Source organism: Arachis ipaensis, chromosome B4 (assembly GCF_059453495.1).
Source record: "Arachis ipaensis isolate K30076 ecotype BB chromosome B4, ASM5945349v1, whole genome shotgun sequence".
Lineage (NCBI taxonomy): Eukaryota > Viridiplantae > Streptophyta > Magnoliopsida > Fabales > Fabaceae > Arachis > Arachis ipaensis.
Genome location: NC_142439.1, coordinates 144,491,559 through 144,515,991, shown reverse-complemented (window position 1 = coordinate 144,515,991; position 24,433 = coordinate 144,491,559). Strand labels below are relative to the sequence as shown.

The 24,433-nt window shown below is 25.6% G+C and overlaps 2 protein-coding genes across 2 annotated transcripts; both read left to right on the top strand.

The window, feature by feature from the left end:
* The first annotated feature begins 8,220 nt into the window (after positions 1-8,220).
* On the top strand, positions 8,221-16,510 carry LOC107638157 (protein DOWNY MILDEW RESISTANCE 6-like). Its single transcript, XM_088485299.1, has 4 exons — positions 8,221-8,553; positions 11,958-12,208; positions 14,168-14,492; positions 16,010-16,510. The coding sequence occupies exons 1-4, from the start codon at positions 8,326-8,328 to the stop codon at positions 16,247-16,249; spliced, it is 1,044 nt and encodes a 347-aa protein (XP_088341425.1). The 5' UTR covers positions 8,221-8,325; the 3' UTR covers positions 16,250-16,510.
* Positions 16,511-19,009: 2,499 nt separating this feature from the next.
* Positions 19,010-24,068, top strand: LOC107638156 (protein DOWNY MILDEW RESISTANCE 6). Its single transcript, XM_016341325.3, has 4 exons — positions 19,010-19,255; positions 20,094-20,344; positions 22,252-22,573; positions 23,741-24,068. The coding sequence occupies exons 1-4, from the start codon at positions 19,010-19,012 to the stop codon at positions 23,972-23,974; spliced, it is 1,053 nt and encodes a 350-aa protein (XP_016196811.1). The 3' UTR covers positions 23,975-24,068.
* The last annotated feature ends 365 nt before the right edge of the window (positions 24,069-24,433 follow it).

Genomic DNA, 24,433 nt, shown 5'->3' with positions numbered 1-24,433 from the left:
ACTCTCTGGCTCCCTCAGCCTCTCCTTCTCTCAAGCATGGAGGTCGGAGGTGGAACCGTGGAAGAATGGGAGAGAGAAGTGTTTTGTGGGTGACTGGGTTTAGGGTTCGCGTAAAAGGAGAAGAAGAAAGCTAGGGTTGTAGCTGAGTGGCCCTTTTATACCTAGGTTAAAGTGCAACTTAGTAAAAACACACACTACTAAACCCTCACTCTTCGGTTCGGTCCAGTTCGATTCGGTTTCAGCAAAGGCAACCGAAAATCGAACCGAACCGATCGGTTTAGTTCGAAAAAAAAATAATGATTTTTTCGGTTTTTTAATCGGTTGCTGTAAAATTTAGTTCGGTTCTGCGATAATTTTCGGTCCTGTTCGGTAGCTTACACCCCTACTTTCATGCATTGCTGACGCCAGGACTGCATCCAAGTTTGACCTGATGTCTTGTGAATTATGATATATACACCATAAATTGTTGGAGGCAAAGAAATCATTTAATAGCGATTTTTAATTTTATATACGACCAAAGTTGCTTCTTCTTGCAACTAGCTGTTTATATGATTTGGATTGATCAAAAAATTATATGATTCGCCTTATTAGTTAGTCTATTTACTTAGACCATCTTTATTATTATATCTCTATAGACCTTTATTTCTTTTTTTTTTTTTTTACACCATTTGTAATTTTTTGATATCTAAGGTGATGAGAATTTAATTCTCAACAATTGATTAAAGGAAAAACTGTTTTTTCTACTCAACTAATCTCTTTAAGTTTTTTTTTTTTTTTTAAATAATCTTAATTGATTAAAATTATGTCATTTTAGTTAAAGTTTATATAAAAAGTGTCTGACAATTTTTATTACTTTTCAATCTAACTTTTATATGAATTAAGTCTACTTAATTTCTAATATAATATTATAACAAAATTAAAAGATTATTATTATTAGATCATCCTTATATTATATATAAGTTTAAGTTGTAGTTAAGTTTTACGCTCTAATTACTTATCCAATCTTAAATATGAGGGAGCGTACAAAAGTAAGAATTAATTGGTACATTTTAAGTTAGACCAATTTAGTTTCTAATAGTTTGCATTATATAGTACATAATTTTTAAAATTTATTTAAGCGTTATTTGAAAATTGAAATCACCAAGTATTGATGTGAAATTATAAGTGGAAAGTTGAATAACAATTACGTAAGTTTGTTGATATAGGTTATGCAATGATCATAGTGTTACTTTCAAATATTTCCATTCAATAAGCAACAAATTAAACCGTTTAATATACCTAAAACAAACAGTATTATACAAAATATATCTTATTACACCGCCAATTGCAATGCCAACATAAAAATTATATCAACAAAAAATGCTGCCGGCCTCTAATTTATTGCTTTATTATATAATAATAACAATAACGTGACCAACCTATGTTTACCTGTTATTTTTTTCCAAATTATATGAAGTTATCGGATTACAACATATGGCAAATAATGTTCAATTCTGCCTTGGGTCATAATAATAATAATAATAATAATAATAATAATAATAAAAAAAAAATCTACTCATTAACTTTGTTGTTTAATTTACTACAAAAAAAAAACTATTTTAACATGATTTTTTTAACATAGTTAAATTTAAAAATTAATATATATTTTTGATAAATATCACAAATGTCAAATTTTTTATATTTTTTTTATGAATAATTTGATTGTAGAAAATTACTCTTCAATTTTGACACTCATTTGTTTTCAACTTACTCTATTATTTCTTTTCTTCGTTGAGCTCCGTCAATTTTGGCATCACACTACTCTCAGTTTAGAATTATACTACTCATTCTTCATCTTCAAAATCTCAGTTTATTCTTTAGTTTCAAGATCTCATCTCATTCTTTGTTAAAAATTTTTGTTGAGAGTTTTTTATGATCAATAAATATCAAAATAGTATTTTTTACGGTTAATAAATATCACAAAAAATATATTCTCAAATTTTTCTAATAAATTATTTTTGACGGTCAATATTTATCAAAATAAAATTTAAACTTTTTTTTACAATTACTTATATGTTAAAAATATTATTTTTGACAGAACTTTTATTAACATATTTTCATAGTTAAAATAGTGTCAAAATTTATTTTTTTGGCGAATTTTAATTTTTTGACACATAATAATCCTAAAAAATAGTCTATAAAATAGTCTATATTGTTGTAGTGATTAAAATTGATTTTTTTATATTATTCTTGTTTAAGTATTATGTTGACAATGACAATCTACTCTTTTCACTAATAGCTGAAAAATCAAAGCCTTATTATTATTTTTTTCCCTCTCAAAAAGCTAAAAAAGTTAAGTGAATACTAACAGTTTTCACTCTCGTGAAGAACTTTTGCAAAATTTTCACCTAGTGCGAAATAATTTTGATGGAAACATTGCTTCTGTCAATGAAAACATCAAAAGTTAATTAGAATCTTTCAAGCATAACAAAGCCAATACTTCTAATTTTAAGCGTCGTGAAGTAATTATTTTATTAGAAATTACATATTAACTTTCTTCTCATCCTTTTCCATGCATGTGAGATCTCAAACATTTTTTTTTTTGTAAGGCCTAAACCGACGCATTATCATTTTATTAGTTAAAGGACTCCATCACATAAAATGATTAACCCTCAAAGCAGAGAAGAGTTACATGAGTCTTAAAAAAGTAGGGAAAAAATGAATGTCAAAGTTGAGAGTATACTAGAAAAATATATTTTTTTGGTTTTTCAAAGTATCTTTTAATTCGATAGGTCAAGGATTAATTTATTGTAGATCAGAATTTCATTTAAGGATTTAGCGCTAGCTAATGGATTGCTGCATGCACAATGCAGGATTCGAACTCTTCGACACTTGGTTAAACAGATTAGTGAGCTAACTACTAGATCAACCCAAATAGGGCCGTCAAAATGGATCAAACCCATCGGGCCAGCCCATTTACCCATTTAAATGGGCGGGCTTTGCCTCTAAAATTAAGCCCATTTAAATTTCGGGTTAAACGGACTAGTCCACGGACTAAATGGGTGGCCGTTTATAATTTTTTTATATTATTTAAAAAAAAGTACTTTTAGCCGATATTTCTTCCTATTCGACACGAAAATCCGACCCATCAACTAAAAAAAAACTTATTTTTAAAAGATTTTTGACCTAAAAGTGATATTTTTTATCAAAATATTTTTCAAAAAATAAAATAAAAAGATAAACGGACTGGTCTATTTAATCCATCGAACTGACCATAAACAGTTCGAGTTAAAAAATTATGGCCCGCAAATGAAGCGGGTTTAAACGGTCCAACTCATTTAACCCACAGACTTAACGAGTCGAGTATAAATAGGTTAGACTAGTCCGTTTGACAGCCCTTACCCAACGTGATTAGAAAAATATATCTTTATTTGATTGCTCAAAACAAAATTTTTATTGAACTTTTACTATTAAGTCAAAAAATATAATTCTTTGTCAAAATGTAAGTCTTGTTAATTATTTAGTATTTATTTTGCTATTATTAAGTGTCATAATAATTTAACTTGATTCTAAGTCCATTTAAATTTATTTTAGATCAGCTGGATATTACTAATCTTCTTGGATAGATGCCCAAACTTATTATAATAAACTAACTATCTTCATTTTGCAAGCTCTTTAAAGATATCTTCTTAGTAGAAATTAAACTCAAACTATTCTTATAAGCTGTAGAATGAGAAGCTACAAAATACTTAACGTTTGGACCTTGAAATAAAGAAATTCACAAGGTCAAAGTAAACACCTTGTTGACCGAGTCCACAACCTTCTTACTAAAGATAGATATTAATAGTAATATTAGAAAAACAAAAAAAAAATTGTCTTATTTAATCTTTATTAATTATTATTATTATAATAATTAATAAATATTAAATAAAATAAATTCTGGTTATTTTAATTTTTTTTGTTATTAAACATTTTTGGATATCAAATACTACTTAGCTTGACTATTAACTATTAATATATAATGTTTCAATTATTTAAATAATATACATATAATTGATGAAAGCATGAAGAAATTAAAAAAGATCCGTTTTGCATTGCCATAGTCAAATCCATATAATTAAAAGAGTAGTGAAAAGAATAATAATGCACGGTGTTCCTTTTTCTTTGTCTGATCCCTACGTAGTTATACAGAAAGATCAAGCATTAGGGAACAAAATTTTGGCACCTGTCAGATTAAAATTGCTTCAAGATGGCTAGCTTTTAAAAAATTAGTGGTATTTATATATATAGAAGCATTACAAAAAAGCATCCAGGTTCATGAACTAGTTGATTATTATTAATTATAACTATATATGAACAAGTAGTTGTGTGTATCTTTTCAACCGCGTCACCAAGTCATCATTTGATGTTTTTCAACTGATTTTACCCTTCCTCTTCTTATCTTCATTAATTTGTCAATTATCATCATTTCATGTTTTAGATTAGATATGATTTGAAAAATGTGCATAATTCTAAAGTTGTCTTAAAAGTTTGTTTCTGACTTTTGGTTTCATCCATTTTTTTTTTAAATATGCCATTTTTTTAATGTTTGCTTCTCTAATTTATTGTGAATTGAAATTTTATTTAAAAATTTATTACTGACTAATAAATTACTATATACAAAAAGCACAATTCAAGTTTCTAATACTTTTTAACAGTTACTTAAGCAAATGACTAAGATAATTAGTCAATATTTAATTTCTCTAAATACATTTTGTTATAGTCTAATATCTAAATGGATTTCAAGTATTTTTTCAGTCCAGATTTATTTTTTTGAAAATATTAAGGTAGTATTTGGTGGAGAGATAAAGACAGAAAGATTGAGACTGAAAGACAGAGATTAAGAGACAAAGATTGAAATAAATCTCAATATTCTGTTTGGTGCAAGGTGGGAAACAAAAATTGAAACAAGAATGAAACTCTAATTTAATTTGTACAAAGAGTAAAATTAGAATTAATTAATTAAAATGAGGATATTTTAGATATAAAATGTTATTAAAGTTTCAGTCTCCATTTCTAAAAATTTTAATCTTCTGTATCCCTACTTTTTGGAGATACTGAAATACTGAAATTTTAAGGACAGAGACAAAAATTTTAGTATCAGTCTCTGAACCAACAAATATAATATTGAATCTCAGTCTTTCAATCTCTATTTCAATACTTCAAAACAAACGCTACCTAAACTACCGTAAGATACTCAAATTGAATAAATTATTCCATCAAAATTGATCAGGTCAGATTTAATAAAGATCTTTTTTAGAAAATCAAGAATACATTATAAATATTAGATGAAACATCTACATAAAATACATCTTATTTTATTCTATCTATTGGAATTAGACTAATTTAATCGTCAAAGATTCTAATTAACAATTGAAAGTCTATATCTACATCTAAGTAACTACACTGCTAAACACTTTTTAATTATAAAAGAAAACTAAATCACTTAGTAGATAATATTTAGGGAAACGTCAAATTAGCTTGTTAATTAATATTATGCCCCCAAATTCATGAAGTTTGTCATTTCATCATTATTTTTCTACTTTAATTTGCTGGGCTCCATATTTATAGTGGATGTCCAACAAGAAAGAAAAAGAATGTTGTTTGTTGTAAACATAATGTCTTCTCCTTTCAAAGCATTTACCCAACAAAACTATAGATTATAATATAATTAACTTTTGCGCCTCCTTCTCCTATTTGATCATTTTATTTTTGTGCTAGATTAAGTAATGCCGCTACTACTTAGTTTAATGAGTAATCTTTTCGAGAAAAAATTCCAACGAATTGGCTATTTAGATCATTCATATATGTTTAAGGTTCAGAAAATGATCGTTTAAAGATAAAATTTAAATACAGTGAATATATACACACTATATATATATATATATACTTCTAAACATTATTCAATAATAAAGATATATAACTAATTTTATATTTAATCTATTTACTTAGTGGTCTTTATTAAGACTCTTTTCTGAATTTTAAAAGTAAATAAATAATTATTATACGTTCAATATATTTTGTGTTAAAATTTTAGGATGTATTTAGTTTTATGTTTTTATTTTAAGATTTTATAAAGAAAAAGTAAAAAGATTTTATTAATTTTATTATTTTTAAAAAAAATAAAATCTTAAGTATAAAAAATAATAAAATATTGTCATGTCTTCTTGTTTTTTCCTATATGTTATCAGCAAAATTATTAAATACAGAAATTTTGATGTATATCATACAAATTTTAGTACATAATACACAAATTTTTAAAAAATTATATATTTAAAATATTGACACTAAATTAATAAAATACACATAATATATAAATTTTTGTAAAATTATATATCTAAAATATTAAATCATTCAACTAACAAAATATATCTGTACAAAAAATTTGTGAGTTATGTATAAAAAATTTTATGTTATATTAATAAGTTATATACTATACACAAATTTTTTTGTATTATATATAAAAATTTATATATTATATCAATAAATTTTTGTATTCTCTAATAAAATTTGTATATTGAAAAAATACAAAAAAAAAAAAAGAAAAAAAAGAAGAGACGTGTGTTGCACACATTTTTCTAATGGATTTGTATCAATTTGAATGAACTTAATTATAAAACATGTGGACATGTAACATCACTGAAATTTTCTTTTAATCAATACTTTTATTTACTGTATCTGAATACCAGGTACATATGTCAGCGGTAAACATGGATTCGTGTGGGCATTAATTAAAAAACGATGTTGTTTGATCACTAAATTAATGTTACGGGTGGAAATAGGCTAAATGGTCTGTGAGAAGTTTGTCTATTGACTTATATTTGGCTTGATCTATTATAAAATAGATCTAAATTTAGATTATTATAAAAATTTTAATATATTAATAGATAAGACTCAAATTTACTAAATAACATTTTATTAATAATAAAATTATTAAATATTTTAAATTTATTAATTTTATTATAAATATTTTTATATATTTTAAATATTTTAAAAATTTAAAATTTTTTATAAATATTAAATTTAGTATATTATACATAATTAAATTTTATTTAAAAAATAATTTTTTAAATAATATTCTTAAATTTTTTATTTTTATAAAAAAATTATTAAATTTTTTAACAGTCTTTAAGTTAGATTAGACTAAATAATAGGTCAAATTTAATATTTAAACAAAAATCTATAACAACTTATACGTTAAACTCAAATCAATTAACTATATATGATACATCTGACCTATTAAAAATAAAGTCTGACGTAACTTATTTTCATTTATCTAATTAAAGTTTAACATTAAATTACGGGTGCATATGGGGTCGGGTGAAGCCGGGTTCGCCGTGATCCGAACTCGACTCTAAATAATGACCGGGTCTATTTATGAGACTCTTACCCGATCCTAAACTCGATAAAATCGTGTTACTTTCGGGTCACACTTAAGCTGGGTCTAGACCGGGTGAAGCCCGGATCTTGATCAACTTTATCACATCACTAAAAATTAGATTCTACATCTTTTGAACCTCTAAATTTTGAAAAATAATTATTCCATAACAATGCAACATTCGCATAATAATAATTTAGAATCTAATAATAATAATTTAAAGTTTCATAATAATAATTATATCAATTACACATTAAATATTCAAAGTTCAAAAGACAATTAAAACAAAGTTAACAACCAACACAAGATTAACATAATAATAATAATTTATAGTGTCATACCAACCAATAACAACAAAATATTAAATAGCAAACAACTACACGGGTCCAACGGGCCGGGACCGGGTGACCCGAGACTTGGCCCGTACCCGATTTAATAAATAATCGGAGTCATCTATTGAAATCTCGGGTCTGATCGGACTATAACAAAGTCGGGCCAAATTAGCCGCGAAGTCATCGGGTCCGGTCCGGGTCTTCGGACCAGACCGGGTCTTGTGCACCCTTACATTAAATACACACTCTCTTATAATATATTATGATACACTACTATATGACATTTAATTTATATATGTGTTTAAAAAAATATTTCCAATTTGTATATTACATAGAGTCTTACAGACACGCATGTATGTTCTATATAGTGACTATCGAATTAAACATATATATTATTCACTTAATTAATAGAATAATAACATTAAAAATAAAATAAATATTTGCAAGATTGGCATCTCTCTCTATATATATAGAAGTTATAATCCTTCAGACATAAAGTCCGAAGCCATACATATATATTATAGCAAGAAAGGCGAATAGCTTGAGGGAATTAAACTCTTATTTATTGCTAATAATAGGGTTTAATTAATTTAATATATGGAAGCCATGGATGACATGCTCCTAGCTAATTGGGTTAATCTTCATCATTCTTCCATAAACGTGCCCTCATCTTACTTGCAACCACCGGAAACTAGACCAGGTACACTCTTCATCTCTTCCGGTAAGACCATTCCGGTCGTCGATCTTGAGGAACATCATCATCATCATCATGCTGACATCATAAACCAAATTTTGAAAGCTTCTGAGGAGTATGGATTTTTCCAGGTATACATACATGCATTTCTTTAATTTAATTTCCTCTACTCTACCGTGTATCTAATTATTCTATATATTTATATTGATTAAACTATTATTTTTATTCATAAGAATTTTCAAGTCTAAAAAATTTAGCCATGAATGAAACTAATTTTATATTTATAAAATATATCTTCTATAAACAAAATTATTTGAGTGTTGATTTTGTTCATAGGCGCATTTGTTAGCCTTTTGAAAGTTTTAACACGGTGAAAACTCAGGTGTAGTCGACTTCACGTGAAATTGATAGTTGAGAGTTATTAGATGAAAATTTAGTCAAATCAGTCAAATCATCTAACGGCTCTCAACTATCAACTTCACATGAAGTCGACTGCACCTGAATTTTCACCATGTTAATTTATTTATTTTTTGTGAATACAATGTTAATTTTATTTTATGAATAAATTTTTTAATGTTCTAAATTTTATAAATAAAAATAATAGATTATATAGTTAATACAAACTTAATCAAATTGGGTTAGTCGCCAATTAGTTATAGCTCAAACGGCATAACCTCCTCATACTTACCAAAGAAGTCGCGGGTTCGAGCGTTCTTATCTTTGGTAAAAAAATAAAAAAATGCCAACAATTTATAACTCAAATAACATAGTTTCTCCGTATACACCTAAAAGTCGCGAATTCGAGTCTTTTTAGATTAGTTTTTGGAACAGTGAAAAATAAAGAAAAAAATAATTAATACAAACTTTAAGCAAAGATAGAACCTATAGCTATTGATGAATAGTTAGCTTTTATGATAGATACAAGATCCCTCTTTCAAGGTTTTTTTTTTCTTTTTTCTTTTTTCTTTTTTCCCCTAACTCACAATTAAGTACGTAGTAACGCATGGCTTCATGGAACAGCAAGTTGGAAATATTTCATACTAAGCATACACACGTACGACATAGTTTGAATTAAAGAGACTGAATACTAAATAGGAAATTACAACTTAATTCATAATTAATTCAACATCTCATCAAGTCATGATCAGAGGGAGAGAGGCTCAATTAATGTCAATTCAAGTTGGAGAAAAGTAATTTAATTTTACTAATTTTATATATACCAAATAGAAAGAGAAGAGAACTAACATTCATATAAATTTGTTTTCTAATGCATCAACTTGTTCAAATAAATAACCAATTATTTTAATGAAATGGTGCCTTATTTTCGTACGTGGTAAAAAGTATGGCTAGGTGGTATCTTAGGGGAGCAGGTAAGTTATATTGCATCATATTCCGGTGGTCGCATTAAAAGGTGTGATAATAAATGATAGTAACTATTAATTTCACGTTCAAACTACAAATATTAATCAATTACAAGAAAAAATTAAAATAATATTAATTTCTCTAAAAATATGGCTAAATGATATTGTATTATTCTAACCACAATTTCATGTGTATTTTGCTTTAATGGTATTAGAGTATAAATAATATTATAAATTTAAGTCTTTTTGTTAGTTAAATTTAATTAAATTAGTCTAATATAAAAAAATTTAGTTATAATTAATATTATTCTAAATTTTATTGTTTAACTTAATTAAATTTGATTTATAAAAAGATTTAAATATATATAGCATCATTCTTAAAATATTTGAAGTAGATTAGATATTAAGTATAATATTATTTGTGAATCAAGTTAATACAGTTAAAGCTAAGGTTAGTACAGTAGGCATAGATAGTCGTTAGTATTATAATTGTAATTATCAGTATAAATATGTATACCAATTATTACATCAGATGAAGAAAAATAAACACATTTCTTTCAATTTTTCTGTTAATAACTTGGTATTAAAAATATTTTTTTTTATTTAGTTTCTGGCAGTTTTCTTTTTCAGTGTAGCAACTTTTTCTTCCGTGTTGATCATTCTTTAGACATCATTTCTCGTAAATCACCACATTTTTTTTATTCCTCTTGTTTTTTTGAACTCAATTGAAGAAATTTTGCCACCTAGCTCTTCTGTACATTCTGCTCCATTACCGTTATTTTTCTGGTTCGTTTCATCAAGCCTCTATCATTTTTTGTTTTTGCCAATTGATCTATCCTTGTTACTACATTGTTGTGAGTCCAACGCACCCAAAACCATCACCGTCAGAGGTTGCACATGCTTACACACACCTTCACAAGACTGTTGCCTTTATCCCTCCATCAGCTTTCCAGATTTATTATCTACTGTCAGGTTTCTGTTTAAAAGATTAACGATTCTAATTTTATTTCGTCTACACTGTTCGATTAGAATATCAAATAAACGGTTCTGATCTTGCTGATAAGGATTATTCGCAAATAAATGAATCTAGATCTAACCCGTTTTTTATCCGTGTTTGCTGACGTCATTTTTCTATTGACTCACCAACTTGACGTGTTATATTCTCCTCTCTTGTACTTCTATGTGTTAATATATTGCTGAAGTGGCATCTGATGTGTCAGTTGACATGGCACTCTATGATCTCTAAGTCAGATGGATGTGAAAAATATTGCCTAAGTTGTTCATGTTGTTAGCCCGTTTTTATCAGCACCACGTACTACTTATTATGCTGTTATTCTTGGGATTCTTCGTTATATTAAACGTATTATATTTTAGTATCTTCATTTTTCCGCTCAATCTTCTTTAACCCTTCAAGCATATTCTGATACTGATTGGGTTGGTGATCTGTCCCATTAATCGCTGTTCTACTACAGATTATTGTTTGTTTTTTGGCGACTCTCTAATCTCCTGGTGTGCTAAGAAATAAATTTTTACTGCTCGATCAAGTATAGAAGCAGAATATCGTGCTCTAGCTGATGCTTCTGCTAAAATCGTTGCAATTCGTTGGCTCTTTGAAAATTTGGGAGCTATATATTTTTTTCACTAATCATCTATTGTGATAATAGAAGTGTTATTCATATTGTCTATAATGATGTCTTTCATGAATGTATTAAATATATTAAAAATAATTGTCATTTTGTACAACAATTACTTTTTATTGGTGCTATTCGTCTAATTATTGTTGGAACTATAAATTAAATAACTGATATCTTTACTAAAACTCATCGTCTTACATATTTTCAGAATCTAATATTTAAACTCAAGATGGTATTTTTAGCTTTCACTTGAATTTAAAAGAGGATATTAGAATATCATATTAGTGAATTAAGTTAGATATCAGAATATAATATTAATAGATTAAGTTAATATAGTTGAAGGTTAGTGCAGTAGATATGAAATTGTTAGTATTATAATTATAATTATCAGTATAAATATGTGTATCAATTGTTGTATCTGGATGAAAAAATTCAATAAACATATTTCCTTCAATCTCTCTATAACTAATGGGAACATTATATTCATGTAATAGTATATCTATATAATGGCTAATTAATCCAAATCCATGTGTGAAGTAGGTTATCAATCATGGAGTTAGCAGAGATTTAATGGATGATGTGCTGAACATATTTAAAGAATTTCATTCCATGCCATCAAAGGAGAAGTTAAATGAGTGCTCAAAGGACCCAAATAGAAGTTGCAAACTCTACACAAGTGGTGAGAACCACAGAAGAGATGCTGTTCATTATTGGAAGGACACATTAACACATCCTTGTCCTCCTTCAAGAGAATACATCAAATATTGGCCTAATAAACCATCAAATTACCGGTAAATTTTAATAAACTTCCATATTTCACACTTTTCACAATTACTATACTAACTACTATATGCACCTGATATAAAATTTAATTAGGACCTTATAAATTTTGATTTTTTGTTTGTTTCTAACATTAGTTTGCTTTTATAAATATTTATTGGATTAATTCAAATACTAACATGATAAGATGTGATATGTCAGATTATCAACGTTTAACCTAATAAACTAATAATTTAATTACTCTGTTGGTCCCTATAGTTTTGTGAAATTTTTAATTAGGTCTCTATACTTTTTTTTTAATTGGGTTCCTGCACTAATTTTTTTTTCAATTAAGTCCCTCTTAGTAATAATTAGCTTAATTTTATAGGGACCCAACTAAAAAAAATTGGTACAAGGACCTAAATAAAAGAAAAAAAAAGTGTAGGAACTCAATTAAAAAAAATTTTGGTCGAATTAAAAGAAAAAAAAAAGTATAAGGATCTAATTGAAAATTTTGCGAAACTATAAGGACCAGCAGAGTAATTAAACCTAAACTAATATATGCCTAATAGCAATAATCAAAACTTAAGTTTTATATTTTTTAGAATAAAAGTTACCTATATATATGATAATCTATTTATAAGTATAAATTTTTCAATTTTCGATTATTATATCATTTTATTCCTTTTACAAACATACTTGATTATTGTAAGAATATAATGTCTCAAAGATTTTTTCAAATAACACTTCTTTTATTGTGTGATATTTTATTTGGGTACGTACTTTGGAAGAAAAGTTTTAGACTTTTAGTATCTTCCTGTCTTTGACGTGGTCAATTTCATTACTTTGGATATGATGAAGGTGATTTTATGTGTTTAAATTGACTACGGCTGCATATAATAATAGTATAATATATAAAATTCAAATTTGCTTGCATCATAAGAAAAGTTGAATCGCATCACAGTCATCGCTCACAATAGATAGGATGACAGTGAAATGGTGTAGAAATTAACGTGAACATTTAAAAAATCCAGCCTGATATATTAATTAAATTTTCCACAAGGTTATTATTCAATTACTTAGATACTATAACTTTGAATTAATATACACATCGCCTATATCATAATCAACAACCCCCTCCTCATAAAACATTAAAAATTGAATGGTACGGTCCACATACAATATTAAAAGTTGGGATCAATTTTACTTCTATCTTAAGTTATGTTTTTATTTCTAATTTATTTTAAAATTTTTATGGGGAAAATATAATTGTTGTAGTGAAAATATAACAAAGTTATGCTTTTAGGTTCTCACTTTTTTTTTAAAGTTATTTAGATAAAGGCATTTAAAATGTTCTTTTTAAAATATATTTTTAATAATTAAAATTTAATACACATAATTAATTAGACTGTGTTATTTTTGTCAAAATTAAATCAAATAAATTAATTTGGCAAAAAATAAGTAAATTATATCTTGAATTGATCTAAAATAATATTTTTTTTATAAAAACTAACTACAATATTTTTATTATAAAAAATAATTAAAATATTCTTATTGTTATTATATATATATAGATAGAGAGAGAAGAGTATTTTAATTATTTTTTATAATAAGATTATTGTAGTCATTTTTTACAAAAAAATATTAATTTAGATCGGTTTAAAATTTGGTTTACCGATTTTTCGATCAAATTAATTTATCTGATATAATTTTAACAAAAATAATATAGTTTAATCGTTAAATTTTAATTACTAAAAAATATTTTAAAAAAAAAACGTTTTATCCATTTTTATCAAGTATCTCCCCTTTTTCTATTGGAAATACCAAAGTTCATATGAGTATGCATAGAACAAATCGCAATTTTTATTTTAAGCATAATTTTTATCGCAAATAAGACACATGGACATTCTAAGAAAAAAAAATCCTTTTAAATTCAAATAAATTCAAAATATTAAAAACAAATTAAAATTAAAAGTTTGCCATTTTTTCAGCAAGGTTGTAGGGAAATATACCGAAGAAGTGAGAAAATTAGGACTCAAAATTTTGGAGATGTTATGTGAAGGATTAGGAATTAGGAAAGAATATTTCTTAAGTGGTGGACTAAGTGAAAATCCTTCATTGGTTGTTCATCACTATCCTCCATGCCCTGATCCAACTCTAACATTGGGATTAGCCAAACACCGTGACCCTTCCATTATCACAATTCTGCTTCAAGACAAAAACGTTCGTGGACTTCAAGTTCTCAAGGATCATGAATGGTTTGGTGTTGATCCTATTCCCTATGCTTTTGTTGTTAACATTGGCCTCCTTTTTCAGGTAAATTTTATTTTCAATTAACGTTTCTTTTATAAATTTTTTTCAATTTTCATTATTTGTGCTAATTTTGGGTAGCTTGCATCAATATAATATTATTCTATCCACTTAGTGTTTTTTTTTTTTTTTTTTTGCCCCTAGGTTTCGTTATTATTATATTTTTATAATACAGGGTCTAACTTCGAACTCGATATGCTATTTAACCCATATAAATTTAAGTATGGCCAACATAATGTTAGCTCTTACTATGCTAAATATGTATATGATTAATTTTTCGTTAAATCACTTTTTTTTTTAAGTTTAAATTGATAGGAATGATATATAAATGATTATATCTCTAACTAATTATATGAATTTTTGCATAAATCTTCTTTCTCTTTTTGTTTGTTTTATAATAAATCTTTTTTTAGGTCAATAAAGATCGAATTCTAAAATTTTAAGTTATGAAAACTTTAATATTATATTAATATTAAGATTGAGTGAGTCTAAGACTCTAAGGCCATTCATCAAAAACCAATAAATTGGTTAACTGATTAAAAAGACTTAATCAAATTTTAAATAATCTATTTTTATAAATGATTCATAAATTATAACCAATTTTAAAAAGAGGTTAACCGAATTGATAAAATTGGGCTTTTAAGCTGGTTCAAACCGGGTTCAATGATTTGTGATTTGGAATTCGGAATTTAATTTTTTAATTAATTATTAATATTTAAAAGTATAAAATTAAAGTATGTTGTTAAATTACTAGACTCAAAAAATTAGATTGATGTCTAAAAATGATTGCCAAAAATAATAAATTCTAACGATCTTCTAATATTTTTCATAAATATGTTATAATTTTAAACCGGTGTTATAATAAGCAAAAGGATTAAATAATTGATTTTTTAAAATGTCAAAGTTCAGTTTAAATATAATTTTTTATAAAATCAGTTTTTAAATAGAAAACCGGTTTTTAAATGAAAAATTGGTTTCCAAATAGAGAAATCAGATTTTTAACAAAAAAATCGGTTTCTAAATGAAAACTCGATTTTTAAATGAAAAAATAAAAATCCATTTAGTTTATTAACCTAAACCAATTTTTTTTAACTAAAAATAGGTTTGTTTTTTTTATTAACCTTAATTATGTATACCGCTAAACTTAATTCAACTACTCCAAAAATTATTTTATAATTGTAAAAATTTTTTTATATTTATAAACTAACTAGAGAACTTATTCTTATTAACTACTCTACCACTCTTCTATCTTATTCTAGAAAGGTGAAAACTCATGTGCAGTCAACTTCACGTGAAGTTGATAGTTGAGAGCCGTTAGATAGTTTGACTGATTTAGTCTAACGACTCTCAACTATCAACTTCACATGAAGTCGACTGCACCTGAGTTTTCACTTCCGAAAATGTTGTTAAATTACATTCTTCCTCTAAAATTGAACCCTGAAGATATAACAAATTGACTAAGTTATTTTTCTTCTCAAACAAATGCAATTAATTAAATAACGTTTTTGTTTACTCATACACAGATAATTAGTAATGGAAGGTTGATTGGTGCGGAACACCGGGTTGTGACAAATTTAAGGAATGCACGAACATCTGTTGCTTATTTCATGAACCCATCAAAAGAAAGCATCATAGAACCTGCAAATGATTTATTGGTCAACGCAAGCACCCAACAAACTATATACAAATCCATGTCATATGAAGAGTTTCGTACAAATTTCTTCCACAAGGGTCCCAAAGTTGAATCAGAGTTACACAACTAGTTTTAATTTGCCTCTTAATCCAAATTCATGTGTGATCTCTATGTAGGTATTCCCTGTTCATTTTTTAGGACAAGTATATGCAAATTTTGATATACTATATATACTAGCTAATCGTTTTGTGTAAACTTCTATGGTGTGTTTGTAATATAATATAAGTTGATGAGCTTTGAAGTTGATCCTGAGAAATTTGATTAGTAAATGTTATAACACACTTTATCATATAAGCTAAATTTGATTATGATGATGCACACATTTGCAAAATTATTTTATTATTTTATTATGTAATTAAATATTATTATTTTTATGATGATTTGTGTGATTAAAAAATTATCTAATTTTTCACCGTGCCAAGATGATTATAGAATAGCTAAGGTTTATGTCTTTCCTTTGACACCTTCAATCCCTATGATTATAGTTGACACTAAAATTAACTAATTTCATATGCGTTATTACATTGTTAAAAGAAATTGTAATTAAGAGCCTTCTATAAATTATGTACATAAAATATTAGATGATAATTTAATTAAATATATTAAATTATTTAATAATTTTAAATTATTAAATTTATATAAAAATAATTGTACATACAATTTTTATAATTTTATGTAGCTTCATTCAATTCAGATTAAATTAATCAAATTTTTTGTAATAAAAATAAAAAAAATTAATTTTAATGCATTGTCAGTGTAAAATAATTTTATATATGCATTTAATTATGTACTGTCACATTAACAAAAATAATTACATTTTAAATTAGTCATCCAAAAAAATGAATGTGATTTTTACACCGTCAGTAAATCAAAATTAAACTCAAAATAAAATATGAGTATTAGTAATTTAATATCGAAACTAAAAAAAATGAAAAAAAATCATCCAAACCGAAAAATGTTATTTAAGTTATAAAGTAATATTTTAATTACCTTTAAATTTGTAATATTTATTATTTTTTAGTCCTATTATTTTAATCCAAGAGTGATTAATAGTGTAAATTAACTCACTTTTTTTCTTGAAAAAATAGATCAAATTAAGGTTAATAAACAATCCATGATGAATCCCTAAGTAGGGTTTTGATGAAATCTTTCACCTCAATCATCGTAATTGACATACATGCAATTTTTTTTCCCTCCATGATATGCCTTTGGGTAACATATATACTTTTCATGCATATAAAGAAAGTTTACAAAAGGATAGGCAACATGTTGTCATCATTTTTGTGCTGAAAATCATTGTTCCATATCCCCTCTTGGATTTGCTTTTGTTGTTAGCTCTAGAAGTTTGAGAAGACAAAGAATAATACCGTGGATTCCTCGAATGACAGTTGAAAAACTTTAAACTTAAAATAATGTTAAAATATAGTATTGGAACTTTACCAAACCCGCAAGTTGTCGGTTACTTTTTAGAATGAATTATTGTTACAATTCGTTCACAATCATTGATAAATAAGTTATGTTCATAATGATCATCATTATTGTATGAATTTATATATATTATTAAGAATTACGATTCTCATTCATAAATATTCATAACTACAAAGGCTGTGCCCAGCTAATTATATCAGAATGATGATGATGATTATGTACCCTTTTTTTCATTTAATTTTGGTATATAGTACCTTGGTATATACGAAGAAGAAAGTTTTAAAATAATTATTATCCAATTTTATATATATAACTTGTACAAATTTAAAGCTGCATTCTGAGAATAGGATAAGACAAGATATTGAGAACAATATATAAAGGACAAAAACACAAAATTTTATATTCTTATATTCTATTTGATGATAAACTAGAACAAATTATGAAAATTTAATTTATTCTTATTTTTTTTATTTAAAAAATTTAAGACAAAAAATATAATAATAAAAAATATAATTATAAAAAATTTAAAAAAAATAAAAAATAAATTGTATCTCTTATTAATGTCTTTGTATTTTTTTTATCAGAATAAACACAAAATATACTAATTCAGTGTCGCTAGACAGTTAAACACATTGTTTCTGTCTATATCTTTTTTATCGAACATAATTTTGTGTCTTTGTATTTTTATTTCAGTTTCTTAATCATAAACAAAACGCAGTCTAATTTTTCAAAATAAAGTCAGCTGCGCATCCACATGCATCAATTCTCTAAATTAGGAGAAAAAGAAAAAGATAGGCCAAACTATTTCCTATTATTTTATTATTTACTAATAACATTATATTATTTTAATGCATTGATTCTTTTTAATTTCAATAACTGGTTGAATTAACTTGTCAATTGATAACAATGTAATTCTATGATTTTTTATAATATTTATTTATAATTATTTTGAAATAAAGTTCAAACAAACCAACCATTCATCATTTTTCAGCAATAAAATATCTATTTCTGATAATGGCAATATGGTTTTTTTCTTTTTTTGGGTAGATAATCACAATGTGATTAATTATTATAAATTCAATTAATTGATAAATAATTTTGAGTAACAATTATTTATTGAAGCAGATCATGATGGTGAGGTGGTGGCCTTATAATTTTAATAGACTTTAAAGTCTTAAAATTATAAGTCAAAGTGTACATACTTTTATGTATATGATAAACTTTCCCACATGGCAACCAACACATATATTATTAATTATATATTAAGTGATGCCTTTAACTTTTTAATAGTCAAAAATTTCATCTTTCATACATAATAATTATAATGTGGTCTTTTATTTATTTATTTTTTATTTTTCGTCAATCCATATATTAAGGGATACAAGAATTAAACTTCTCAATAATGCATGGTTCACACAATATTATTGGTGCACAAATTCAGGAGAACATGGATCAAATGCTTGTATCTAGCTGGTTCCATCTTCATTCCTCAGTGCCCTTATCCTATGTGCAACCACCGGAAAGTAGACCCGGCACGGCTGTTGTTGCTTCCGGCAAGACGATTCCGGTGGTGGATCTCGGAGTACATGATCATGTTGAAGTTCTTGGTCAAATTTTGAGAGCTTCCGAGCAATATGGATTTTTTCAGGTTTAATTTATTATTGTATTCAAGATTGCCAATAAATTGCATGCCACTTTCTACTTTAAATAATCTTTTCTCTCTTCTTGAATAATCTCACATATATGTATTTGAAATGGATGTTTAATTTAGCTTAAATTTTGGAGAAGTGTTGCTTTATTTATAACTTATAAGCTTGATTTTTATTTGCATTATTGTTGGTGTAAGGTTTATTTTTTATCTATTTTTTACATTATGGACACAAATAGTCAAATATATCATTTTTTTCCTGTGTAAAATTATTTTCATAACTGTGAAAAAAGTTACATTTGATTATATAAATCTTTGCTTATAAATATATAACTGTGAAATTGTCACAAAATCCCCCCAAAACCGCCGCTATTTGTCCCTGGTGGTGTAGTGAAATATGAGGGCTTAGCCACATGCTTCATTTTTTTGTGATGACAAGAACAAAAAAGGTTTAATTATTTTGTTGGTCTCTATAATTTTATTAAATTTGTAATTAAATTTTTATATATTTTTTTAAACAAGTTTTTATATTATTTTAAATTTTGTAATTAAATCATTTTTAGTATAAAAAAATATTAGAGTTAACTGAATATTTTTTTCTAAATTGAATGTATCTATAATTAAAGATCTAATTAAATTTTTGACTATATATTTTTTAGAAAAAATATTCGATTAATTTTAATATTTTTAATATGAAATAACCTAATTATAAAATTAAAAAAATATAAAAATCTAATTATAACTTTAGTAAAACTATAACAACCAATTGAATAATTAAAAAAAATACATATTAATTTGTTTATTAAGATGAAAGTAATGGATTTGATTATGTAATTAGGTTACGAACCATGGAGTTTCTAAGGAGTTGATAGAAGATACAATGAATGTATTGAAGGAATTCCACGGCATGCCAGCAGAGGAAAAGATGAGGGAAAGTTCGAAGGATCCAAATGGAAGCTGCAAACTGTATTCAAGCCGTGAGATTAATAACAAAGATGCCATTCAGTTTTGGAGGGACACTTTGAGACACCTTTGTCCACCTTCTCGTCAATTCATCCACTTTTGGCCTCAAAAGCCTGATACATATCGGTATATCTTCAAATCCATCAATTATATCACTCATTTCTTCTTTTTATTAAACACCAATTTTTTATTTCATCAAACATCCAAATTATTCCTCAAAAATTTTTTAGATTTAATTACTCTGTTAGTCTTATAGTTTTGCAAAATTTTCAATTAGGTCCTTATATTTTTTTTCTTTTTAATTGAGTCCTTGCACCAAATTTTATTTTTAATTGGATTCCTATACTTTTTTTTTCTTTTTATTTGGGTCTCTGTACCAATTTTTTTTCTTAATTGAGTCCCTATATAATTAAACCAATTACTGTTAATAGGGACCTAATTGAAAAAAAAAATTGGTGCAAGGACCCAATTAAAAAAAAATATAGAAATTTAATTAAAAATTTCGCAAAACTATAAAAATCAACAAAATAATTAAACCAACTTTTTATATCAAATACGTTGGTCTCTAATAAATTATTCTTTAAAATTCTTCAAGAATTATTCTCATCAGATGGATTAATTTTTTTATTATTTAGAATAAAAATTAATTTATCTTATAATAATATTTTTTTGATCTAATCGTTTTATAATAAAAGTGTTAAAGACTTATATTTGGTTGAAAGTGACGAAAAAACTAATTTGTTCGACGAAAATAATTTTTAAAAATTTTTAAAAAATAAAAATTTATCGTAGACCAAAATATTTGATCTAAAATTTTTCAAGAATCAATTTAAATATTTAATTACTCTTTTATTTTCACCAATAAATTGTCTCCGATTCTTAAATCACCTCCCTTCCATCGATGGTCATGCGGAAGGAGTTAGAAATAAAACTTTCACCTTAATTAAAAAAATAACTAAAACATTATTAATAGTAGGTTTTGCTAATTTATTAATATTAATAGTATTCTTAGAAATTTAGTTATCAATATACGGTTCGAGCTTAAATTCTAGGTTTGAAGGTTTGGTTTTGATAGTTTGATGAACGAAATGATGATGACGATATGATGTCATTTAATTGTTTTGAATTTCTATTTCTCATCAAGAAATGAAATTTTATTTAATATATTCTCTTTGTGGTCACATTTAAGTGAATATAAATTGCAAAACCTTCACATCAATCACTATATATTCATATGAATCCTTCGATTCGTATCAGATATGCTTTCATTATTGTGGAATTTGATGTATTGGTTGACAATGATTTAATTTTATTATTTTTCCTAATGCCTGATTGTTCTATTTAATTAAATATCATATCATATATCACAAATCAAATTTCTGATTCCATTTCACTCCTTTTAGAAACGCAACCAATGTTAATTTTAGAATTGTTTCCATTTTTCTCAACAATAACATCGAAATTTCCTCAATTTCATTAAGTGTTAGCTAAACAAGAAAAAATAATATCACTAACCATAGTATATATATATATAGTACTTATCAAGAAAGAAAAATCACTAAAAAAATTATTTCGATAACATATATTTTTTTGTTTAACTATTCTGTTGGTCCTATAGTTTTTGCAATTAGATCCTTATATTTTTTTTCTTTTAATTAGGTCCCTACACTAATTTTAATTTTATAATTAGGCCATTCTCAGTGTAAAAATGGTTAAATTTAACTAAATATTTTTTCGCAAATTAAAAGTATTCATAAGAACCTAATTAGATATTTGGCCACATATTTTTTGAAAGAAATATTATGTCAATTTTAACGTTTTTTTTTTAATGAAAATAACCTAATTACAAAAATTAAAGTAGTATAAGGACTTAATCGAAAAAAAAAGTAGTACAGTGATCTAATTAAAAATTTAATAAAATTATAGAGACCAACAGAATAATTAAACTTATATTTTTAGAATAATTACTAATTAAATTAAACTGTTAAATTAATTAATCATTGGAATTAACAAAAAATAGTGGATTATGACAGTGAAGTAGTTGAGAGATATACAGAAGAAATGAGAAAATTGGGAGTGAAAATATTGGAGGTGTTATGTGAAGGACTAGGACTTGATCGAGAATATTGCAATGGTGGACTTAGTGAAAGTCCATTATTGCTAACTCATCATTACCCTCCATGCCCAGAACCAAGTTTAACATTGGGAGCTCCAAAGCATAGGGACCCAACCCTTCTTACCATTCTTCTGCAAGAGAAAGATATAAATGCACTTCAAGTTTTCAAAGATGGGGAATGGATTGGAGTTGAACCAATTCCAAATGCTTTTGTAGTTAACATTGGACTTCTCTTACAGGTATATATTATATTCATTTCTCTAACTATTTCTTGTTATCTTTATATTTCATTTTAAAATAATATTTTAATCATCTTTTACGCAATTCTAAACACAAAAATAATAGTAACATGATAAACCACTAAGTTAATTACTCAGCAGGTTATCTTTTGTCTATCCTTGCTAATAACTTTTATTTCTCTCAAGTTTGATGCTGATAGAATTGGTATTTATAGAGTAGTTTCGGTGTAATTAATTTCTTTAAAAGTTTAAGCCTCTTAACATAACAAATTAGTTATTAAATAAAATTATTTTGATATACAATTTTTAAATTAATAAATTGTAATTTATTTTATTTACATATGTACTTTTTATGAAAGGGTCATTCTAGTATTATTATTCTACGGTAATTATAGTAATTATAGTGTTTTAAAAAGTGTAGTTAAAATTAAAATAATATTTTTTTATTATTAAATAATACTTTTAAAAAAGTATTGCTTAAAAAAAGTGTAACTAAAATAAAAAATATATAATTTTAATTTTAACAACAGTTGTATATATAATCACCGTAATATAATCATACTAAAATCTACTTTTATAAAATTATTTTTTTAAATTTTAAACTAATAAAAAAATATATAAATAATTAAATATCTATCACGCTTCTCATGTAAAAACTTTTTTTATGGTTTATTGCATGAATTTATATAGATTTTTTTTATTTGTCTTGTTCTAAACTTTTTTTTAAATCAAACACAATTTTGAACTTTTGAGTTATATAAAAACTTCATCATGTAATAAAATTATTTATTTAAAATATAAATTTGATTTTAGAGATTATGAATTGGAATTTATATAAGATAAATTTGTGTGAATCTTTAGTTCTGTATTTTAAGTTTTATTGATAACAAATTGCTTTTATCCTTTTTTTTTAAGTTTAGGTTTCATATGGATCCGATTTTCAATCGGTCTAGATATGATATTATTGTGGACTAAAAGTAATGAAGTTTTGTTAAATTTATGATCGGATAAGAATTTTAAAAATAGACTCCGTCTATATTTAAAATCAGATCAAATTAAGACGAATCTAATTTTACTCGTTCCATAAAAGATCGCACAATAAAAAAGTTTCTTAGCCACTAATTATTTTTTGCTTCTAGTAATAATTGAAAGTTTTGATATGTGTAGATAATTAGCAATGGAAGGTTGATCGGCGCTGAACATCGTGTTGTAACAAACTGTGAGAGTGCAAGAACCACTGTGGCCTATTTCATCCGTCCAACAAATGAAACGATTATTGAACCTGCAAAGGCTTTGATAACTCTCCATCCCCCAATCTACAAATCCATAACATATTCAGACTTCTTAACAATTTTCATGACCAAGGGTCCAGACATTGAACCTCAATTATTACTCCCTTAATTAATAACCTTTGCTTCAATCTAGACACCCTAATTATGTTTCCATGCATATATGAGTATATAATAATATCTTCGATAATTAAGTTATTGGGGAATTGAGTGTTTGCCAGCACTACCCAAATTTTTCTATAGTTCTTGAAATTAATCTCCAATTAACCTTGCTTAATTGCCAAATATAATAAGTTTGAAGGCTTTAAAAATGTTTGATAATTTAAAACAACTCAAAGAATATATTGGTATTACTATCCCTTAGAATTTTGGTAATATGTAATATTAATAATCACATTTTTTAATTTCTTGTTAAATTAATTATTTATTTATTTATTTATTAAATAAATTAAATTAGTATTAGAAAAATTTAATTTAAAAAAAATTTACAATACTTAATGTCACCACGAATCGACAAAATCAAATTCATGTTTAAATTAGTTTATTACCTTATACTTTAAATTTTTTGTTT

Coding starts and splice junctions, on each gene's coding strand:
- LOC107638157 (XM_088485299.1), top strand. CDS start 8,326: ATGGAAGCCATGGATGACATGCTCCTAGCTAATTGGGTTAATCTTCAT. Junction 8,554..11,957: donor AGGAGTATGGATTTTTCCAG/GTATACATACAT, acceptor TGTGTGAAGTAG/GTTATCAATCATGGAGTTAG. Junction 14,493..16,009: donor ACATTGGCCTCCTTTTTCAG/GTAAATTTTATT, acceptor ACTCATACACAG/ATAATTAGTAATGGAAGGTT.
- LOC107638156 (XM_016341325.3), top strand. CDS start 19,010: ATGCATGGTTCACACAATATTATTGGTGCACAAATTCAGGAGAACATG. Junction 20,345..22,251: donor CAAAAGCCTGATACATATCG/GTATATCTTCAA, acceptor GGATTATGACAG/TGAAGTAGTTGAGAGATATA. Junction 22,574..23,740: donor ACATTGGACTTCTCTTACAG/GTATATATTATA, acceptor TGATATGTGTAG/ATAATTAGCAATGGAAGGTT.